At 41.2% G+C, this 23,710-nt stretch overlaps 1 protein-coding gene and 1 long non-coding RNA gene across 4 annotated transcripts in view; one reads left to right on the top strand and one right to left on the bottom strand.

The window, feature by feature from the left end:
• The window catches only part of ap2a1 (adaptor related protein complex 2 subunit alpha 1), a 31,544-nt gene extending 14,058 nt beyond the window's left edge, over positions 1-17,486 (bottom strand). For all 3 annotated transcript variants that reach the window (XM_035614435.2, XM_035614436.2, XM_035614437.2), the window contains exons 1-13: positions 17,349-17,486; positions 12,110-12,321; positions 8,431-8,624; positions 8,120-8,249; positions 6,670-6,771; positions 5,845-6,104; positions 4,015-4,183; positions 3,503-3,640; positions 3,027-3,209; positions 1,644-1,741; positions 1,333-1,564; positions 1,029-1,217; positions 763-917 (exon numbers count right to left, since the gene is read on the bottom strand). In XM_035614435.2, coding sequence (XP_035470328.1) covers positions 763-917; positions 1,029-1,217; positions 1,333-1,564; positions 1,644-1,741; positions 3,027-3,209; positions 3,503-3,640; positions 4,015-4,183; positions 5,845-6,104; positions 6,670-6,771; positions 8,120-8,249; positions 8,431-8,624; positions 12,110-12,321; positions 17,349-17,415 — 2,129 coding nt within the window. In that variant the 5' untranslated portion in view covers positions 17,416-17,486. The remainder of the gene's footprint in view (positions 1-762; positions 918-1,028; positions 1,218-1,332; positions 1,565-1,643; positions 1,742-3,026; positions 3,210-3,502; positions 3,641-4,014; positions 4,184-5,844; positions 6,105-6,669; positions 6,772-8,119; positions 8,250-8,430; positions 8,625-12,109; positions 12,322-17,348) is intronic.
• An 873-nt stretch (positions 17,487-18,359) lies between these two features.
• LOC118288399 lies at positions 18,360-19,866 on the top strand. Its single transcript, XR_004785870.1, has 3 exons — positions 18,360-18,497; positions 18,967-19,017; positions 19,529-19,866. It is a non-coding gene; the product is annotated as an uncharacterized LOC118288399 (long non-coding RNA).
• Positions 19,867-23,710: the final 3,844 nt, after the last annotated feature.

Here is a 23,710-nt window from a genome sequence, read left to right as displayed (position 1 = left end):
CACACCACAAACACCACAACTATTCAGAGAACGTTTTCAACTGGGGTGCCTCCTCATTAAGGTCCAGGGACGAGTTTCACCCAGTCCAGTATGAGAGCCACAAGGGCTGGGCGATATGGCCAATAAATAATATCGCAATATATTTTAGTTATATCGCAATACACGATATATATATCGCAATAAAGCGCTTCATAAATGCACAATTTAACCGTTTGATGCATACAATCACACCAGTACGATGATTCTAGTCATCCCTGAAACCTGTGTGTGGATTAAAACATTCTTTAATCTTAATTATATTCATTAACGGTTTCTATTGGGACAAGTTCAAACTTCAAATCAAGTCTAAGGCCAGCGCCTTTACATCAAATTCACAGCTCAGCAATGGATAAAAGGACGGATAATTATTACATCATTAGTTAGTTCCCACCACTGAAAAGTATCTATAATTATCACTTTTATTAACCTCATTATAACAACCAGTCTGACAGTGCTTAAATACAACATTTACACACCTTAACGCTTTACCCCCTCTCAGCCCAATTGGGCAAGGAAGATGGCCCCCACCCTGAGTCTAGTAGTGTTAGAGGTATTGGTCTAAAGGCTGACTTGTCCACAACAAATTCTGGTCCCATTTTTTAAAAATCTTTTGCTCTCCTCTAAGAATGACAGAATTATTAATGAGCTTCGTTGTAGCCACTCATACTGGACTTTGCATTGCAGTGAATTCTACATCTGCTCATCAAAAGATTATCTCTTCACCTTAGGAAACCGTCATCGTTCACGGCAGCGGAGGGTACAGCGGGCCCTGCCTCAGAGAACACGTCCACCAATAGGCTGCCAGCACTGACGGGAGCAACGTTAATGGGAGCAGCAGAACGAATCCCGAGGAGGTCTGCCGACGGCGACGGGGTGGACTGAAAAACAAAGGGAGAATTGCACTAAGTCACAAAAATTCGGTATTTTTGCAAAAGCTGCTAGTATATATAAAAACAACTTTGTGAATAAGGAAAAAAGTGTCTGCTTACAGCATTGGAGGCAGCAAGGGCTGATGTGTCTGGCCCCCGGTCTGCCCCTCCATTCAACTCCCCGCCCTCCCTTTTGCTGTCTTCCAGCTCCGTCACAGACACAGCACCAGGCCCCTTCTTCTTCTTCAGCTTAGCCAGGATTGACGACTCCCTCTCTGGGAAGGGAGGCATCTCCTCCAGGACTGTGGCCTGAAGGAACAGAGAGAAAGCCATGAATATAGACAACATGTTAAGTAGGAGAATTAGTGGCTCCAGGTTGTGACCATTGAGCTAAGTTGAGTTGAACGCAGTCATCAGAACTAACCAGGACATCAGTGCTAGCAATGGAAGAAAGCTTCAAATACTCGACGGCGCGCTGCTGCAGCTCCACATCTGAGTTGCGGATCTGGCTGTCGCAGCGCAGCACCTCTTGGATGGTGACCTTGGTCTCTGGGAAGAGGTTGATGAACTTGATGTAGGCTGACAGCAGCAGGGCGCGGGTCGGCACGGAGCACAGGTGGAACTTGGAGTGGAGAAGGTTGAACTGGACCAGGGGGCTGGATTACAGAACAGCAAAGTTACCATTTGTCCATTCAACCGTCAAACTTAAGAGCCTTGACGGCCAAAAAATCATACCTGGAGCGTGGGTCACCAGCGATTAGGTTACCAAACTCTCCCAAGATGTAGCCTCCAACCTTCACCATGTTCTCATGGCATGCAGGGGCCTGCAAGGCCTGGAGGAGACAATGATTACAGCAGTGTTAAAGACACATTCAACTAAAATACTTACCCTGTGTGCCTACTAAATAATTCCAGATCGCACAGACGGATTTTCACCCCAACTCAATGGGAATATTATCTCCAGACGATTCACTTTTGGAGCTGATCGGTCAAAAGTCAACAAAAAAATGGTCTGAAAAATAAGTTTTCCAAGATATCTTAGCAAATAAAAGATGGACAATTTGAAGCTTATTTTAAACAGAAAAGTCTTTCCCATCATATTATATGATATGAGACGTCATGAAGAAGTCAGAACATAACATCATGCATATTTCAAGACGGCTTTTTTTTTTAGGTATCTATGCATCCTATAGAGCGCAACAGCGCCGCTCTTAATTTACTCCATTGACATTTCATAAATCCTTATATAAAGAGTTTTAAGCCTGGAACCATGCCGTTTTAACATAAAAGGCTTTATTCGGAGCAAAATAATAATTGGAAAACGGAAAAAAGGCAAAGTTACAAAGCTGTGTGAATAATTATTTTAAGATCGAAGGAACTACTCATTGCGAATGCATTTCCGACTTCCAACCCACACTTCAGCTTCTTCTTGAATATAACCATCATCATCATCACTGTAGTGTTTTTTATTGTTGACAATAGTCATGTAATGTATTGCAACTTGTGTTTTGTGTGCGTATATAGTGTATAACCATCGTAGAGTTCAGTGGTAGCAGCAGGTAACAGTTACTCATGTTTGAGCGTTCCATTACATCTCGGTGTTCGGAAGTCGGGGTTGGTGGGTCCTCTGACTGTCTGACTCAAGAATGCGTTTCCAGTTGCAACCTCCGACTCACAGGTTTGTGATTTCAAGTTCTGAGGTATAGTGGAACTACAACCCCAAGGCCTGAGCTCTGAGTGCAATGGAACGCAGCATCACAAGCAAACATGAAGTTCGCGGGTGTAATAAGTGTCGTAGTAAGACGCGACGTTACACTTTAGGATTGTGGGTAGTGTGGTATTTTCTCAATGACATCGCAAATAAAACATGTTTTTCTTAAAACAAGTTTGATTTCATACGGATTTGTGGCTTCTATAGGTTCATGTACCATCGTTTCACAATCTCAGAGCTCATGGTATGTCTACATTGGATCGCTACGGCATTATGGCTAATACTCAAAAAGGCAATGGAGAATATGAATTGGATTTTCACTTTCGGAATCTCACTGTTGCGCTCTATAGGACTACAAACACAATAAGACCATGCAGTCCACTCTCATGAGGAACCTCGTACCGTACCTCAAAGACCGTCTTGGCTGCGTAGCCCTGCACATCGTCTCGGTTGATGACGATCTGAATGACGCGATACCACACCTCTTCGCTGACGTAGTCGCCAGCAATGCGAATTAGATTGAGAATGGTGTCCACATACCAGGAGTAATCCACGGCATACTTCTCTGCAAGTATGGCAACTTTCAGCACCTGATTGAGGAAGGCACAATAAAGTTAGTAATAATAATAATAATAATAATAAAAATGACCAAGTGATTTGGGGAAATTGCCTAAAATAAATCAAATCGCTAAGTGTTAGACTTAAGGTTAGGTCAACTTTTGAGTTTGTCAATCTTAACACATGTTCTATTTCTGTTCTACTGATTTTGTTTTTGATGTTGATAAATGCTGCTTCAAAAAAACTTATTTGACGTTAAGAAACAATTACATCCAGTGACAAAATAAAAAAGAATATATCATGGCACAAAATCTCTCGCGCTCACCATCTCCTCTCTTATGGAGTAGTCTGCCGTCTCGAGGTAGCTGAGCATCTCTGCTACAATCTGCTTGGCATTGCTGCGATCACACATGGCATACAGCAGATCGGCTGCCCTCTGTCGAACGCTCACATCCCTCTCAGTCTACAGGGACAAAGAGACAAGCTGCACAAAATGGAAGACAGAACAGACCGACCTACAGACAAGTGAATAACTACGTGGACCGTCCTGACAAGTGCACAAAAGTTAAGTTATGGTGTTGTAAGGTAGAAATGTATGTGGGAGTATGTGGCTGCTGTCCTTAGACCAACACTTTGTGAAGGGTTAGGGTTGCTCTTTGTGATCACAAACTTTGATTGGCTGAGACAATTGTCCCGGGAACATCATGGTCTAAGGACAACTGCCACTTGGCAGAATCAGGACGCACATATGTGGGATGACTGATTAATAGAGGTTGGTAGGATTGTGGCAACAGGTTCATGTCTGTAACACTTCATTGCTCAGACATGCTGACTGACCTTGAGGGCATTGATGACGGTCTCGATGTGCGTCTTGACAGCTTCGTGGGAAAACTCGGAGCTGGCCAGAGTACACATGCTCTCCAGAGCCAGGTAGCGCAGGTTGGTCTCTCGGTGCTGCAGGAACTGGCCCAGCTGGTTACAGGCTCGCACCAGCAGGTTTGGTTCACTGACAAACAAAAAAACAAGACTTACTTCACCGCTGGCCAGAAAAAACTCTCGGAGGGACATCGGTAAGCAACACTAGGACTAGAAGTAACAAAATAACAACAAATATTTACAGGCAGATGTATAAAGATCTGGAAAATGAATAAATAAGGAATATGATGTCCGTGTTTGTCACACTTAACAATATCCAGCCATAAACTTTATTAATCGAAGTGTGAACATGCACTGGGGTGTTACCCACTACATCCAACAAGAGTGATTTGACAGTTTCATCAATATCAGTCCTACATTAAAAGAACTGGTCATTGTAACTGTCGTTTTTTCCCTTTTATTAAAATTCCAATTACTTAAGATAAAACATCCCCATGTGCCGGCCCATCATAACACTTATGTCCTTATTTATATGATAGAAAAACAACAATAATAATAGGTGTAGTAATAAATCTGTTGCTAACCAGTTATGTGCCTATTAACACAGAAATAGTTTGCTTGAAGATTTTCAGTCAGGGTTTAGAAAACATCTTAGTACAGAAACAGCACTGCTGAAGGTGACCATCGACCTTCTCATGGCCTCAGATAATGGACATGTTTCTATTCTCATCCTGTTAGATCTTAGTGCTGCATTTGACACCATTGCTCACAAGATCCGATTACAGAGACGCTGCAGCAGAGTTGAGAGAGGCGACTCAACTGATCTCTACTCCACCACCAAAAAGTAAAATCACTAGCTTCGGATTACTTTGGATATTCAAAAAAAGAACACGGTGTTGTCCTGGAGGATGGAAATCCAAACATGTGAGAAATGTGGACACAATGTGGCTGCTAAAGGAGGAACACACCCAACATGTTTGCCCATCTTCGTGAACACATCCTTCCGTGTAGATCGAAGAGTATGTCCCGTTTAACTTTCATTGCTCACCGACAATGTGGGAACGTTTAAACGTTGCCCATAAAATGTGCTATCGAAATAATTTATACCTGCTTTTTACCACTCGGTAAACTCCAACACACACTGACACATCTGTCAAGATAAACACATGCAAACTTTCCCTTTTACCATGTGTGTGTGTGTGTGTGATGAAGGTGCAGACAGGATCAGTCTGTCTGCTGTCGTGCACCTAGTTGCTTTTTTGACAATTGTTTAGAGCACTCGAGTCTCGATGGCATTTCACACTATTTCCAGAAATATTATAAAACAAACAATCAATCGATTTGTGGTGAAAATAACCAGCGGATTAATCCATAATGAAAATAACTATTAATTGCAGTTGTAGACAAAACAGTTCATAAGAGCTCAACCAACTAAAACAGAAAAAATCCATATTTTAACAATAATCTAATGACATAATATACAATCGAATGAACTCAGGAAATTAGGATCAAAAAGGTCCCTTCACACCTTTTCTCGCGCATTTCTGTAGTTCAAACGGAACTATAGTTCGATTTATTTATTTCTATAGAGATTTTTTTTTACTTCCAAAAAAGAGAGCATTCGTTTGACTAAACCCCCCAAAAACTTCTGTTTTCATTCATTTAAGGGTCATTGTAACTGATACAAAATAATTAAAATAATAATAATAATAATAATAATAATAATTGTGAATTAGCATATACATATATTTTATTGTACTACACACCCGTGCTGTTGCTCAGAATGCTCACCTGTCATAGTGGATGATAAGTGAGATGGCCTCAAACAGGATAGCATTTTTGGCATTGGAGTGCTGGACCTTTTTGGATTTAGGTGGCTCCTGGGCCTTGTTGAGGATGGTCTCCAGACACTCTACCAAACGGCCCTTGACGGCGCCATCTTCTGGCGGAGGGTAGCACTGCAGCAGGCGCAGCAGCTTGCAGGAGAGCCACGGTGCGGGCACAAAGTAGTATGTGTAATCCTGCAGGTCAGTGGAGGCTGAAGACACAATCTAAAAGAAACAGAGGAATTGTCAGAATTATAATCATTAAAACTTGGACCAGTTTAAGACACAGCTGAATGTTCTCAGCAAGTCCAGAAATGAGCATCAGCAATTACCATGCGAGGCAAGTCAGCTTTCAAGTAATGATTGTGCACCTTAATATGAGCGTAATATGTCTCCTTTAAAAGTTAATTGTTCCAAAGTGGCTATTACTCAGGCTCCAGGAGATAGAGCGTGTTGTCCACTAATTAGAGGTTGGTGGTTCAATCCCCGGATCCTCCAATCCACATGTCGAAGAGTCCTTGGTGTGTTTGTGTCCATGTACCATCTACAAATTCACCTGGGAATCCTTACTTTGGTAACTGACAACACTGTTTTCTATGGAGTTCCAATACACTGTAGTTAAAAAGCATTTTATATCTCTTCTCAAATGGCGGATGTAAGGTGAGACAACATCTTAGAAAAAATGTTTTGAGGTATTGAGGAAACTATTTAGAAGCCAGAGCACTCAAATTGTGGGGATCAATCAAAAATGGTTATCCCAAAGTTTGTCCACATAACCACAGACACTCACCCTGCTCAGTCTGGAAACAGCCAGGGAAACACAGGTCTTGAACTCGTCTGGATTCTTCTGGCTCAGACAGGTGATGAGAGAAATAGCTGCTGTCACCACACCCTGAACCGCGTGCACGCACGCGCGCACACACACGCGCGCACACACACACACGCACACACACACACACACACACACACACACACACACACACACACAGCGAAAGAAAAGATGAATATTCTCACTGATTTATCACAACCTGGTAGAGACCAGTGCTGCAGCTGCTTTCATCAATTCAATGTCATGTTGGATGGGCAACCAACTTTGTACAGTTTGACCGTAAATGGAAAGTCTAACATATTAAGAGTTTCCCCAACATGCATCCAGCAGCGGTGGTACAGCGCTGCTGGATCCATGACGGCCGCTGCTGAATCAATATTGTTTCTTCTTCTATGAACGCGAACAGAAATCCGGCATTTAACAGGCCCCGAGGGCTGAATTATGAAATACCATAGTAGCAAAAAGCTCCAGTGTTATCAGTGCTACTAACGGTATTAAAGAAATAAATCCATTTGTCTGTGATGGATTTTCATAATTTCCCAATCCTGAGAAGAGATCCATGTTTTGAGCGGAGGTCAAATTGCATGTAGGGGAAACACTGATCAGTCATAGATTTAACTTTTTAATATGAAATGAAAAAAACGACATAGGATTCACAACACATAAGCAAAAAAAAAATTTGCATAATATCCAGGGCCACATCATAGACATTTGATGGCAAAGATGTTCACTGGCCCCCCTGAGCGGACTGATCTTTTCATGAAATTTTTTTCCGAACAATTGTAATACTTTTGTTATTTAAACTTTAGTAAACGTCTTTCAATTTCTGGTCAGTCCCATGTCCAGAAATTCACTCTACGTCATATACAAATTAGAAGCTTCATAAAACCTTACTCCCTATACTTACTCTGATATTAACCATGTTGATATGGAACATTACCTAATAAATATATTATTTCTGTGTTAGACTTCTGGCTGTCCTGACCATGACACCTCTAACAATTATCATAATTTTTTTTTCTATTTTCTTCATTATAAAACGTTAAGGCACAGTTGCGCCCTGCATTCAAATGAGTGAAGCAATTGATGTGTGTTTTACAGCTTAACAGTTTTGGATTTGAAAAGAAGTTTCCTATAGTGTACTACTGTGTTTCTATAATCTCCATTGAGTATCTGTTTATAGAGGTGTAACGGATCACGTGATCGGTACAGATCTACACATAGGGTTCGGAAGGCATGTGATCTGCGGATTCATTGTAAATTTTAACCATAATGCGTAAAAATACAGTTAACCATTTACCATCACATTATGACAGAAGTGACAACCCCCCAACAGGTGATGGCGCCCAACGTAACCACCTAGCCCACCTTTGCCTTTAAAACTGTCCCGGTATGGAGACTGTGCTCTCACCATGTGTTGGTCGTTGAGCAGGTGCACCACGCGTGACGTCCACTCACCCATCAGCACCAAGTCAGGTGAAGTCTTGTAAAGCCGCAGAAGACAAAGGGCAGCAGACTGTTTCACACTGTCCATCGTATCACTGCAGTGCATCACAGTCACATACCAGCAGTTAAGTGAAGTAACAGTGACATTAAAGTGACATGATGGAAAACTGTATGTGTATTCATCACTGAACACATGGGGGGGAAAAAAGTGGGAAACTGGGAAACATTTTTATTCATTAGACATTCCCAACTCTCAGAAGCGGAAGTGACACTCACCCAGCGACCAGGATCCGCGGGATCTCACTCGCAAAGGCCTCGGCCATCTCACGGCTTCCAACGTTTGCGATGCAGTGGAGCGCCAGGCACATGAAGGTGGGATTGCGACTGGACAGGTCATTCTTGATGGCGTTGTTGATGAGACGGATCAGCTCGCTGTTGCTGTTTACCAGCACTGAAATGAACAGGTAACCCTGAGGTAACACAGATGGAGAGAGGAAACCAATGAGATTTAAAAACAGAGGAGGGCAGTACTGGGTGTGCGGTATCATGAATGGTCAATGGACTGTGTTTATTTAGCACTTTTAAATTTGTATTGACCTCTAAAAGTGCTTTATAGCACAAGTCACATTCACCCATTCACACAGTGCTGCTATTTACCATGCCATTTTTCTGTCACATTCATACACTGTGGGAAGAACCGTCAAGAGGTGTCTTGCCCAATCTATACTTTTAAAACCCCTGGCCATTCCTGTAAAATTGGTTAAAAACGCAATTGAATGCTGCTCTTGAACTAGAACTGGGCTACTGATCGATATCAATATTTATCACGATATATAACTTGATAATGCTGGCAGTTTTAAGACAATAATGACTTAAGGCTGAAGAAATCAGAGGGCTTATTATTTGATCTATAGAATAGTTTATTAACAAAAAATAGAACATAATGTTAAGGTTTAACTGTGCAAAAAATATTTATCTGCCGTAACAAAGCAACTCAAGTTAGCCTGCCCCCTTGCAGTGACAACATAGCGAATTTCGATCCTTCACCATGAAAAAGGAAGTTGCTCATTATCGTGACACGGTCCGATCTGACCCAAACTTCTCAGGCATGACTTATTATCTCACGCCCTCCTGGGGCGTGGTGCCAAATTTTGATGTGCCGCCATGAAACATCAGACTGTCATAACTCAACCAGATGAGGTCAAATACATTTACTGGATCAATAATAATTAACCAGGGGTTCAAACTTGTCATCACTATGTTTGGTTTAGAGACAGCGTAGACATTCAAAGGCTTATAGACATCGAAGGAACTCGTCTGAGGAGAACTTTGCTGGTTCAGCAGTCAACTCTCGAACCACCCAATGACTCAATAGAATTCTGCTTATTCAACATTTCCTGTTCCTGAAAAAAACAGTCCATCATACAGAATCAGGAAACAGTCACAGTGGCACAGGAGTTTGTTCTGTTTGAATATTTACAGCATTCAACTATTTACATCTTGTAGATGGCATTAAAAAAGAAAAGATATATTTAGGGCCCTCTTGTTTTGCCAGTGTTTAATAGGGGCCGAGCACCAACGTGCGAATGCCCTCTTGTTTGGCAAAGGATTATGATCTTTGTGTGTTGCCCTCATTTTTCACTGCTTGACTGTGGATGAAAACTCACCAAAATTTGCACAGTTGCCAGAAACATGATGCAAGCATTACTGGGGGCACACAAATGCTAGGGTAAAACCACTGGCAGTTGGTAAAAAGATTGTTGTCATCAATGTAGATTTCACATTGTTTTCAAGATTTTCGTTTACTCAATGATTAAATGCCATTTCAGAGTTAGATCCATTTGTTGGTCTTTCACACAATTGACAACACACACAAAGCACATTTCCACGTCATAACACCTTGTCATTTTTAGGGTTGAAGGAATAGTTGCTTTTCAAATGATTGCGATTTGAAACAGCATGATTTGCAAATCGCAAAAGGAAGCGATTTAAAATACGTAATACAGCACTTCTGACCCAGAGTTTATACTTTGCTGTCAATGGTTTGACATATTCTTGCTGTCATCCTCATGTACTAATCATGCTCACCAATCATAAGTGTCCCAAGGCAACTGCGTACACGCCCACCAACCACACACGCGTGAAACCAAAGTAAAACATTCCATTAGTGGAGTGGCCTCCATGGAGCAAGAAGCAACATTGGGCAAGTTAGTCCCGAAGAAAAGCAGCACCAGGTTGATACAGGAATATTTTAGGGTTTGAGACGACAGATGGGGTATTGTGCAATTGTGAAATGTGTATTTGTCAATTTATAAGCTAAATGCTGGATATTAGTAAATTTTGTTCTACTGATTGCAGATTGTGCAATATTTAGATGCTGCTCCTGAACTATAAGTGAATAACTTTTCTATTTCAATATCAGTTTTTGTTAACAGAAAGGTTTTAGTTAAGACAGTCACAGCTTGTTAAGTCTTTAGATTCTGCATTCAACATATTCTTCTGCCGATTCACTGAAAAGTTTAGTGTTTGAATATGTGACAAAACTAGCATTAGCGGCTCCGCTGCTTGTTCTTTGGAGCATAGGTCTGGGCGATTAAACGATAAAGATAATTATCGCAAAAAAACTTTTCCTTGAAAAAAATATAAGACACGGTCAATACAACATCGATAAAACTCATTCGGTCCATGTTTTGACAAACAATCCGGACAGCCAATGATAATGAGAATAGCGCCGTGCCGAACCGATCAGGTTACACAGCAGAGCGTAGGCGAATCAGGCAGCAGCAGCACACGTGTTAATGTTTGGGCTACATCAGCGTGCACATCAGTACTGTACGTCAGGAGTGGGAGCAAGATAAAGGAGAAAATGACGATAGAAAATTTTGAACTCGTGAGACAGCGTTACCAAAGAAGACACCCAGTCAGACACAGCCCAAGGCTCAAAAGTTGAGGACATTGTTGAAAAAGATGGGTCCGAGGAATTCGGTAGTGGAGATATTTTGGTTATTTAAAGTCTGACAAGACGCAGAATAGTAGCATTACTTGCATTGCAAACTGTGTGGAAAGCATGTTCCCACAAAGTCAGGTAATACCACTAGTCTTTTTTTCCCATCTGAAACAGGGCCATCCTCGAGAGCACAATGCAAGGCTTTACAGTCCCAGACCCAAGCATGTGCTGGTGGTCCCCCTTAACAACCAGTGTGATATCGGCGCATCAACAGACCATAGGGTCTCTTTCTCCAAACATTTCTCTGAGACGGCACTTCCCCAGTTATACACGGAGTGTAGAGAGACATTTCTTCAGTACATTCCTCATGTTCAACTTCTGACGGAAGATAAACAATATTTAAACCCAAATTGACCTTGAGATATCTTCATATATCTCACTTAGGAGTAAATAGGAACCTTTAAGTTTGACAGTAATAGTGATTTGATTCATATCGATATCGATATGAAAAAACATTTTTGGGGATAATATTTTGTCACCCAGGCCCATTTAGAGCTTAATAAAATGTAGGGCTTCAACAGTTAATGGATTAATAAGCGATAACTAAATTAATCGCCAATTATTTTCATAATCGATTAATCTGTTTAAGTAGTTTTTATGAGAAAAAAAAGTCAAAATTCTCTGATTTCAGCTTCTTACATGTGAATATTTTCATGTTTCTTTGCTCCTCTATGACAGATGATCAGCAACGGTTTTATCATTTTAAACTTCTTCATGTTTGTTAACACTTGCAAGTCAAGAATAGAACATGAGAAGGATATAAAATCCCAATAATAATATGAATCCTAATAATAAAACATTTGAAAAATGGCCACCGTGGGACTGCTTGCGTAGCAATAAGAAATGACAAATTAAAATGCAGAACTTGACAGGAAAAGTTGAACATTTGTCCTGTATGTCTCCATCAATCAATGCTGTAACAAACAGTTAGACCAGTGGAAGACTTACTATCTGTTTCTCTGTGTACTTGTTGGAGCTCAGTAGGTTGACTGCCTCCATGTGTCCAAAGTCAATGTCATGGCCGAGCAGGAAGATGAAAAGCAGCTTGCAAACATACTTCTTCTTGCTGTAGCCATCCAGAGCCTTGTCACCTTTAAACTTGGAGCGAATGTTGGCCAGCTCTTTATTGATCCGTTTGATCTCAGCTTCCTTGCTCTTACCTAACAACGGAAAGAAAGAAGCACAACGTCAGCATTTATAATGTGGACATGTTGAAACTGTCTAGAAAAAGACTATAGAGTTCAAGAATCGAAGAAAAAAAGTCCCCATCTCTTGAAACCTAATGCACAGGGCCAGACTCTAATCAACTTTGAGATGTTGTCACAGCAGTGCCACAAAATCACAGATTCAATGTGTGCGTGTTAACACAGAAAATAAGTTGTGGTCCCCAGTGCAGGGGTTGGGTATGGGTACTAAAACCTGGTATTAAACAGGCCCTCAAACTCAATTATTAAAGGCTTTTTGGGATGTCCCGATCACAATGATCGGCATCGGGGCAGATCAAGGCATTTTTAACTGATTGGGATCCACTTTAATGAGCGCAAACGAATTCCCGATTCTTTGTTTCAAGTCAGCTGCAAGGGGGTCTGGAACCTTGCAGATGCTGCAGCTGTGGAGCTTCACTCTTGACCCCAAATATGTGACTATGGTCATGGTCATGGTTTTTAGTATTTGTGTGTGTGCGTGTGATATTTAAGTGATTTGCATTATGCTTTTGTCTGTGTAGTCTATTCAATATTGTTTTGTCACTTAGTGAATGTTTTAATTGTGACCTGCCAGGGGACTGTGGATGTAAATCTCCCCTAGGCTAACTCTGGTACAATGCATCAATGGTAACAATTATGTTTAAAATTAAAATGAATGAATGAGTCATGTAATTGTGACTTCATGACATTTTATAAATTTCTGAAGCAGTGGCGACAATAATTTTGGCAGAAGTTGGCAGCTAGTTGTGACCAAGACCAGAAAGAGGGCACACATTACAACCATTTCAAAGTCTCTGCAATAGCTGACTATCACTTTCAGACCTGATTTTAAAATTCTTTTACAGATCTTAGTGGTCTTGGTCCTACTTATACATCAGATTTGCTTTTAACTAGGGCTGTCACACGATTTAAATATTAAATCGCTATTAATCAAATTATTTCATATCGTTGATCGCGATGAATCACAAATGTATTTATTTAGTCTGTTCAAATTTTACCCCAATAAAAGATTTTTAAGTGAAATAACATCATCAAAAGGGTGGACACAATTTGTTTTATACTAAATGTACTTAACAGGTTTAAATAACTGGAACAAGAGGTAATTGTGAGGGACTTTTATTCACTCACACACTTTAGGTTGTACAATATTGAACATACAACTCTCAAATTTAAGACATGTAGTTACATACTACAGTGTCCATAAAACGAGTTCAGATAAGTTGAACAAAAGTAAATAATAAAAAAACCTTCCATTGTGAGGGAGTTTTATTAACTCACAACTATAGGGCTTTATAATAAACATCCACAAAATGAGATTTGATGTAGAATGTAAAACAGATTAATGACATGTAGTCTCATACTACAATATCATACTCCATCATATTGAAATCTCACTCAAAACAGGAAGTATACTGTCATAAGCCCATACGAAAAACAAACTCCATAAAAAATATTTTTCTCAATAGAACATACTTCAAAATCAAGCAGTTAGCTCAGTTAGACCAGGTTATCTCAACAGCAACAACAGATTGGCCTTAATTTAGAAATATAAAGTTTTACACTGTTTCTATTTTGTTGACCCAAGCCAGCTGGTACTGATGTGGCAGTTGTTGCCAAGTACTTGCGAGCAAGGCAGGCCAACTTGTTGTATGCCCAAGCATGTTTGGACCACGACTCCAAGGGACAATCCTCCATGCTGATGACAGGCTCGGCTCTATAGCGCTCTATACCTTTTTTAATACAGTCTTCCTTATCATCAGATTCAGAATCAGAAGCAACTAAGAGAGATGCTTTCTTATGTGGAGATTCAGACGTTGCTGTTCACACAGGGGGTTGCTGTTCGAGCATCTCCTCCTTCAGAATGCTAGCAAGCAATGCCCACAACTCAGCTCTACAGATCTTTGCAGACACTTGAGGTCCTTAAACCTTGGGTCAAATGCAAGTCAGCCGTGTACTGTTTGTTTTGTCCTTGATTTTCTCAATGTCCACGGTGAAGGTTTGCTTGAACTTGAAGATGTAGCCTGGGTCATCCTCTGAACTCTCTATTACCCGAGACAGATGGCATGATGGAGGCAGCACCACGGAACAGGATACAAACTTTTCTCCTCCAAGGAGTTTGGTTAAGTATCTGCAAAAGACAATTAAATATTGTCAAACTGTGAGGGACTTCTACACAAAAAGTAATATGACACATATCTTAGATGGACGTGAGGCTAAAATAACTACCCTTTAACTCAGTTGTAAACAATGGCAAACACACGTTAAGCTACGTTAAGCACCATGTATATCAGCTTTCACACTGAAAGTATTGAGCTTAACCATGCAGCCAGAAAGGAAGAGGGTTACCTGCAGGGCTCCAGCAATGTCTCCAGCTTCTGCAGCTTTTCCAGCTCAGCATTTGTTGGCATGGCGACGTTGGTTTTATGCAGGGCTAGCGCCTCTCTTAGTGGTTTTTGATTTCTTTGCACAAGCGTCACCATCTCCAGAGTGGAGCTCCATCTAGTTGGTACATCTTCCACGAGTGGCTCACTCTTCAGCCCACTTGCTGTTTCTCCAGTTCTGCAGCATTTGGTGGACTATGTTTGAAGTGCCCCACCACCTTTCGGCATTTGGAGAGTGCACTTCAACAACGTTGAAGACTGTGCATGTCAAATGTTCAAATGGCAGCTCTATCGTCGCTGCAATTATATTCCTTCCTGAAAACTTGAGGGCAGCACAGAGTGCTGCCATTTTTAAAAGCAAACCCCAGACCCACCTTTTTAGTCTGGCTTTTAATTGAACTCTATTTATTTATTTGTCCATTTATTTACATTTTAGCCTGTTTTACTATTTGGTACAGGCTGCTATTTAATTTAATCTTATTTGTATTTCCTTTATTATTTACAGATTGTTTATCTTTAATTAATACATTATATTTGATCACCCTAATATAACTATTCTCTCTTAGGATTTTATTATTTTATCCTTTTTTTTAACAAATAAGTTGTTGGTTTATTTATACTAAGTTGGATCCTACCTGGGAAATGATTTGCTTCTGCAGAGCTACCAAGAACAGTGTCTGAACTCGAAGGGATGAAGTTTAGGCCTAAGCCAGGAGGGGTGTTAGAGGAGTTTCTGAACCTTAAGCCTGAGGGAGAGAGTGTTACCTTTCAGGTGTGATACAAAAGCAAATGAGATAAAAATATTTAGAACTTACATTTTTCAAATCAGTATTAGTATTTTGATTTAGGTTTTAACATTTTTTCAGGGCATGGAGCTGAAAGGTCAGGTTCCATTGACTGATGGTGTCTTCAGTACTGTTGACATTGCAGTGGAGGAGATGAGATCATGCTTCAGTTGTTTTCTGAGTCAGTCAGGAGAAGGTGTACTTGTAATTAGGGGTGGGCCATATAGCCTCAAAATTATATCACGATATTTCAAGAAAACGATATTGATGATGATATAAAAAAACAATTCTGAACAACATTTTATTGGTGACTTGCAGGCAGCAGCATTTATTAGTTCAAACAACTTTTCCAACTAGCTAGCTACTGGACAATATTATCACCGAATAAAGTTGATCTCAAATTTTAAGTACAAATGTAAACAAACAGCAGCAATCCAAACAAACCTTCAATCAAAAATGTTAACACTCACTGCTTATGAAAATTAAATATAAATGCTTTCAAAACTTAAATAACAAATGACTTGCATCTTTTTTTTTTTTTTTAGATCATCTTCTAGTTTCAAAAGCTTGTTTTAAATTTTGCAATAGCCAATGTAAAAGAGTGCTTTCACACATGCACTTAAGTCCAGACATTGTCCTGAACTTGTCTGGGATGTATGTATAATATCCGGAGAATGTCCGAGGGAGCCCATGTGAGAATACAGCAGGAGGATCTCCGGAGAATTCTCAGCAAGCGTGTGGGTGTGTTGATGCGGGTAAACAAAAACCCAGCTTTCCTTAACGGAGTTATTGGGGCCTGCCGGTCCGCCCAGACACCACAGAATGCTCTGGAGATTATCCTGCCTTTGCCGCTGCGGCTGACTCTGACTATCTCCCGCTGCGTTTATCATGTGAACAACTCCGGCAAACTCTTGCGTCCAGACGCAATTCTGCGGCCATTGTCTGGAGTTCGCGTCTGAAACAGCTAAAGTGATGTCTGCCCACAGGACTACAGATTTCTCACGTCGATTTTAAATGTAAAGTATGGATTTTGTTATTCATCATATTAGGCAATATAAAAAATTGGACTTGATATTTTGTATATCAAGGTGTTATTTCCCTTTAATTTGGGCAAATAAAGAAAAATGTTTGTCTGAAAACGCTTCTTGTTTGGATTTAAGGTGCCCTCCTTTTCCACTGCACTACTTGTGGTCGTTTTCAGAGATGTTATACACTTTATACTCTACAAAACTTTCAACCTCTGTAGCAGCAGTGCCGTAGGTTAACGTACAGCCCTGGCTAGAACTGTAAAAGGGTATAGCCCTGTTCGAGTCTCAACAACGATGGGCTGGGAAGATTGGTCACATTCACCAACTCACACACACACACACACACACATTCGTGCAGCTCTTCTGCATATACGGTGTGTTCGTCTGTCACGTCACATTCACTCAGCACAACCACCGGGGGCAAGCTGGGGTCCAGTGTCTTGCCCAAGGACACTTGGGGAAGCCAGGATAGAACCGACAACCTTCAGATAAGTGGGCGACCCACTCCAACTTGACAAAACACAAAAGCATAACACAGACATTGTTATGTCACACCTACAGTGGGTAAAGCACCTTTAGTTTCCAGTATTAACTTTGATGTCTTCATAAATTATTATGATGTCTTTTGATAGTGGATTGTGGCAGGGGGCCATGAGTCTTTATCTCTATAGTGACACACACACACGGGGGGGGGGGGGGGGGGTATTACTACCGCATGCGAACGGGTACACTACATAGTGACGTCTCGTACATCTGAGCAAGTGGAATGAGAGAAAATGCACACTCACAGTTCCTGATGTCCGAAATGAAAACGGCCAATCCTCGCATCCCATCTCCCTTCGACACGGCCGGCATGTTCGCAGCGCTCTGTCCTGCCTCTCCGGCCTGTACCTACCAGCGCGACCTGACGCGGATCAGCTCGTCACACGGGGCAGGAGCGGAAGATGGCCAACCTGCCGTCTGAGAGGAGCTCGCCGGTCGTGCGCTCGCAGACTCGGGGTGACCTGATGACCTGATGACCGACCTACCTACCTACCTAGCGAGCGCTGTTGCGGTGTCGCGGTGGGTGGCTAGCTCGGGTAGCGTTCGCCGTGTAGCTAAGCGGAGGTGGTTCGGCCGGCCAGCCAGCAGCGGGGTAAGTTAACGTTATCCTCGTTAACTGGTTCGTTTCCGCTGCCTCGCGACAAACGAGCGTTATTCCATTCAATCCGTATCTGGCTAAGACGGACGCGACACTCGGGGCACTCGCCGAGGTTACAGCCGCCCGCCGTGTGGATGCGTGTCCGAATGGACGCGGCGAGGCGTTCGAATCAAAAGCACGTCCGAGAATTAAACGTTGACTTACTCCGAGTCACGCACAGCGGAGCTCGCTCGACGGCTAGCTGGCTAGCTAGCGGGCTAGCAGAAATAAATGCTCGAGTACATCACGGGTTGACCAGAATAACTCGATAGAGAGTGTCAGCGGCGGCGCGAAGTACGAGTCTACTGTCTATGCTACTTGGAACGCTGCGTATGTATTACGCACTAAACGTCGGCAAATAAGATCTCCTGTATAATTGATGTCCGCTCTAATTCTCCAGCCTCCTCTCCGCCGCGGCTCAGATAAGGCTCGTGACAGTGCAGCCAGCCGTGCACGCGCACGCTCGTTGGCTCGGGCCGAGCGCAGCGTGACGCTGCCTCGCGAGGCGGACTGACTCAGCGCGCTCCCGCTGCCGTGTTATCTGCTCGTGGGCTCGTCCTCACCGCGCGCCGAGGCCTGCGCAACGACTCACACCCGAAGACACCCGGGGTGTGTTGGGGTTCTGTGGCTTTGATAAGCCCGACACCGCGCGTCCCGATAATCTGCACGACGGAACTGGTTATCGAGTGGCTCAGTTAACCCTGGCTTCTTCTATCCGGGCTACGAGCGCGTTCACGTGAAAGAGGTGGAGTTATTGGTAACAGTCAACATTTTATTTATTTATTTAACAAAGTCACTAGCTATAATTACCAATATCTAAAGCAAGGCTCACGTATGCTATAAATGAGCCCAGCAATTTGCATGACATTTTCTCGCTTTTAAAAAAAGTTATAATAGAGGTTTTCTATGGCCAAAGCAGAGAAGAGAGAACTAGTTTGTCTGATTAGATGAATCTGACATTTATATTTTTTTCTTATAAGTCTGGTTTAGTTTAGGGCTGCAACTAACAATTATTTCATAATCAATTAATCTGTTGATTATTTTCTTGATTAATCGATTAGTTGTTTGGTACATAAAATTTCATAAAATGGTGAAAAATGTTGATCGCGTTGCCCTAAACCCAAAGATTATGTTTTGTTTTGTCCACACACCAAAGATATTCAGTTTACTGTCACAATGATCCATGAAACCATAACTTCATGACTAACTGCTTTCTGACATGCTAGGTATTTCCAAGGCAACAATACAGGAATGACTGCGGCATCTTCATGTTGATGGTATGGGTCGCTATTGATCTGATTTCATTCTCTGTCTGATTAAGGATATTAACCTAAATTATGAATGTTTTATTATGCCCTTTACACCGATATGACTTCACTATTGTAAGTTGACCTCGTAATTCAAAGTAAACTCAAAATCCATTAAGGATACTTAATCTGACATACTGTGCGTTTTACCTCTTTTCGATTGACATGCCAGCTTTGCAAAAATGGTGGTGTGCTATGCTAATGGGAATTTTGACCTTGGAAGGTGAGACCGTAAAAATCTTGACATTTGATTGACTTGGAAAAGGTTAAATGGTAGGGTCTCAGTTATACCCATAACAATTTTTTTATTTAAGCCATGGCAAGATGTGGAGGCAGCAGTGGAAGTGCTCAGCTCTCCAGTTCTATGCTGCATACCCGAGAGGGATGCCCTTCTATAATGTATGTCATTTGAATAGAGGTTATTGTTCGTGCAGCAATCGTGCTATAGTAAGACCACCTTGTTTATCTTCCTCTTCTACAGGACAAAGTGGAGACCAGGATTTCACATGACTGCAAAAAGGCAGCAGAATGGGTTGAGGCAAACCATCAGCTGTTAACCACCAGGGTGAAGTAGCCCAGTGAACTGAATATGGGGGAAACGGAATTGGCTCAGGCTGAGCAGCAGTATGGAAGCTTTGGATGGAGGAAAGCAGTGAGGGCCTGAATGAAGACCAGAGAGAGTTCATCCTGGGATTCTAGAACGCAGAATGCCTCTGGAAATCTGCAAAGAAATTATTGATGGCCGACAGTATTTGGCCAACTGTGAATGCCAAATGGACAATCTGTATTTTAAATAAAAGAAAACAGAATTTTTGATAATTTGTGTCAGTTTGTGTGCTGTTTTTTATTTTATTTTTTAATGAAGCACTTATTCACTTTGATTAAACTGTGAAGACCTTTTTACTGAACCCCCAATTAAAACCAAATATGAAAGGAATGCTGGTTGAAAATAGAAAATTTAGACAAGGGAAGCTAAAATTAAATCAATTTAAAAATCAAGCAATATACGTAAACTTAAGCCAAAGTGTAATACAGTTGAATGAGTTAAGTAAGCGAGTTACGTAGCAGCAAAGCATAGTTGATGTAGGAGGTAGGTGAAATCGAATCTGCCGTTATAACACACAACAGAATATGACATGATGAATATTATACATAAGACATTAAGGGTTATGAAATAAAAGAATTAGTTAAATTATTTTAAGAAAATAAATATAGTTTTAAAGTAAAACCATTCTTAAAAGGCCTATTCCAGCCCTCCATGTGTGCTTGCATTGCTCACATAATTAATATATATATATTTATATGTATGTCTCTCCTAAAGATCTTCAGGCTTAAATTGCGAGTAGACACATCAGCTTCTTTTGTCATCAAGTACCACAGTCGTCAGTTTTTCATATAAATTCAGCTGATTGCAGAATTTTTTTTTAGAGAACATTGATGTTGCTCATGGGCTGAGTTTAAGCTAAATAAGATACTGTTATTTTGGAATAATTATGTTATATTCTACACTTGGTAGACAAAGTCGGTAAGTCAGTATGTATGCTACGTTAATAATAGTTTTCACATTACTATTAAATAAAGTAAATTAAATTTGAATCAACAACAAAAATCGCTTAAACCGGAAGTGACTACATACTTTTATTTTGTATTGTTGGTGTGGGTTTGCTGTACTGAAAATGGAGCCTGCAGGAAGACCCTCTTGAAAAAGGTGACAAAAAGAACCAGTAACAATATTGCACTGCGTCCATAAGCAGTATCGATAAGAGTAGTAGTGCTGTTGATATCTTAACGATACCCATCCCTAGTCTTACACTAAACTAACCAAACAATGTGTGGGTAAGTCTGTTTACCCAAAATTGCACTCACTGATATGTAGGACAGTAACAGTTATCCTACTCAGGCTGGAACGCGTGGCAGAAGCAGCAAGGTACACAATTTCACAAGGCTTCGTGCACACTGTGCCTATATCTCAGTTTCTTATTTCTGATTTAGGCTGAAATGCATGGCAGTAACAGCAAGATAAATGCCCTCTATATTTTACAGGGTTGGTGGCACTGTGAAATACAGAGAGCTTTGGCAGGGTAAACTGGACAATCCTCAATAATAGCAAGCTTTTCTTGTAATCATAGCTGTGTCCCAATTCAGGGGCCACCTGAATTGGGACACAGCATTGTGACTCGGCTGTCCCATTGCCCGAGCTGCGTCCTTGCAATCCCAAACAAGGAAGGATCGTTCCCGGCCCAACACACCCCAGGATTCATTGCGCGCTCATTTAGAAGGGAGATAATGAAGGCCAACAATATCATGATCAGAGAATACACTTTTAAATCAGGCTTTAATAAAATTTTAATTTAATATGTTTAGCTAACATGTTTAAAAAGCTGAGGGGCCTTAAAACTTAATATAATATTCACGTGTTAAGTTAAATGAAAATTCTTGGAGCAGCTTATTTTACTGCTGCTCGGCTGCCCCTGCGTTCCACATGTCACAAAGCCTTTGAAACAATATAGATGAAAACCTTCACTTTCAACTTTCCAGAGGTTCAAAGGAAGACTTATATGTCAATACGACTGTGACAATTTTGTAATATGTACCTCATTTTATATACATAAATGGAACATGTGACAGGTTGTGAAGGCTGCTCGGTTTCATACAGTTGATAAAACATTTTTCCTCGCACATTAGGAACGTAATGTACTTATTGTGATATTCTAGGTTGAAAATTGACTACAAGGCAAACTTGACCTTGGATGTTTTTTTTGCTTACTTGATGGTGTAAAGGGAAACTGACCAACTCTTTGTTGTGTTTTGTTTCTGGGAGCAAGGAGCAAACTACTGAGATTATAAAACTGTGCTGGTTTCAATTCAATTCAATTCAGTTTTATTTGTAAAGCCCAAAATCACAATATACATTGTATCAAGGCACTTTACATAGTGAGGTCGGGACCTCAAAATATTTACAGAGAAAACCCAACAGTTCCCACAATGAGCAGCACTTGGCAACTGTGGAGAGAAAAAACTCTATTTTAACAGGATGATATCTCTTAAAGAACCAGACGCAGTTGAGGGCGAAACATCTGCCGCGACTGGTTGGTGAGAGGAGAGAAATGGGGTAAACCAAAGTTTCTGAGGTTTCTCCCTTGGTTTTGGAGGCCCTGCCACCCTCATCGGGCTCATCTCAGGTGGAGATGAGACTGCCTACAGGTGGGAGATTGACCATCTGGGGACTTGGTGCAGTCTGAACAGCCTGGAGCTCAATGCTCTAAAGACAGTGGAGATGGTTATGGATTTCATAAGGAATGCAGCCCCACCCTCCCCCATCACCCTCTGTGACTCTCCAGTTGACACTGTGGATTCATCATCTCCCAGGACCTCAAGTGGGAGAACAACGTCAGCAGCCTCACCAAGAAGGCACAGCAGAGGATGTAGTTCCTGCAGCAGCTGAAGAAATTCAACCCGCCACCTTCTACACTGCCATCATCGAGTCCATCCTCCCCTCCTCCATCATCATCTGGTATGCTGCTGCTACTGCAAAGGACAAAAGCAAACTGCAGAGTATCATCAGCTGTGCCGAGAACGTGATTGGCTGCAACCTGCCGTCCCTCCTGGACCTGCACACCTCCAGAACTCTGAAGCTTGCAGGAAAGATCATAGCAGACCCCTCCCACACCGGACACAAACTTTTTGAAATGCTCCCCTCCGGCAAGAGGTCGAGGACTATCAAGACCAAAACCTCCCCTCACAAAGACAGTTTCTTCTCTTCTGCCTTCAGCCTCATCAACAAGGCCCGGGACCCCCACTGACACCTCCCTTCCTTCCCCATGGACATTACACGTTATATCAACGTAATCCACCACACACACATTTATCCATATGTGACCCCGATATTTATTGTAAATAGTGTGAATTTTATTTCATTTCATTTTATCTTATTTTATTCTATTTTATTTTATTTTATTCTATATTCTTTTTCTAATTCTGTGTATATATGTTGACTGCTACATGCAGCTTAATAACACGAAAAAAACTGATTCTGATTCTGATTCTAAATTTCTTTTGCTTTGTAACTACGATGTTGAAAAAATCCCTTTGAAACGTTCAAATTTTCACAAAAAAATGCTCCTTCCTTGGTCTTTACTTTATTAACACACCTTTTAACCTCAAAGATATTACATCTGGAACAAAGGAGACATGCTTTATAAACACGAATCTTTATTTTTTGAAAACTGGTTTGTTAATGGAATTTATTCTATTACATGTCTTACTCTGAACTTTTAGACAAGTACGGTATTCACCACCAAGGGAATATGCTTTAGTTTTAGATGCAATCCCATCTGGTGTTCTAATGTTTCTGAGAAGCTCAACAGTATCTGCACTCTTCTGCCACCAGAACCTGTTGTTACTTTTGTGTTGGGCTGATCTGTTTCTCTTCTAAAAGAAACAATAATAACCGTGATATATAAATGCTTGGTTTCAAAAGGAAATGGTCTCTCTCTGTTCCAAGTGCTGTCTCTTACTGGAGTAACTCCACTTCAGACCTGGTTTAGAAGAAATCTGGTTCCTGCCTTCTAAATATCTGACAACCATATAGAAACGTATTTTCTCCCTCCGTTTTTTTTAAACAAAGATTTAAAATAAACATCAATGTGGTGACTTGTACCAG

Source organism: Scophthalmus maximus, chromosome 17, assembly GCF_022379125.1.
Source record: "Scophthalmus maximus strain ysfricsl-2021 chromosome 17, ASM2237912v1, whole genome shotgun sequence".
NCBI classification, from domain to species: Eukaryota; Metazoa; Chordata; class Actinopteri; order Pleuronectiformes; family Scophthalmidae; genus Scophthalmus; species Scophthalmus maximus.
The sequence above is the reverse complement of the archived record's forward strand: the minus strand, read 5'-3'. Positions and strand labels throughout refer to the sequence as shown.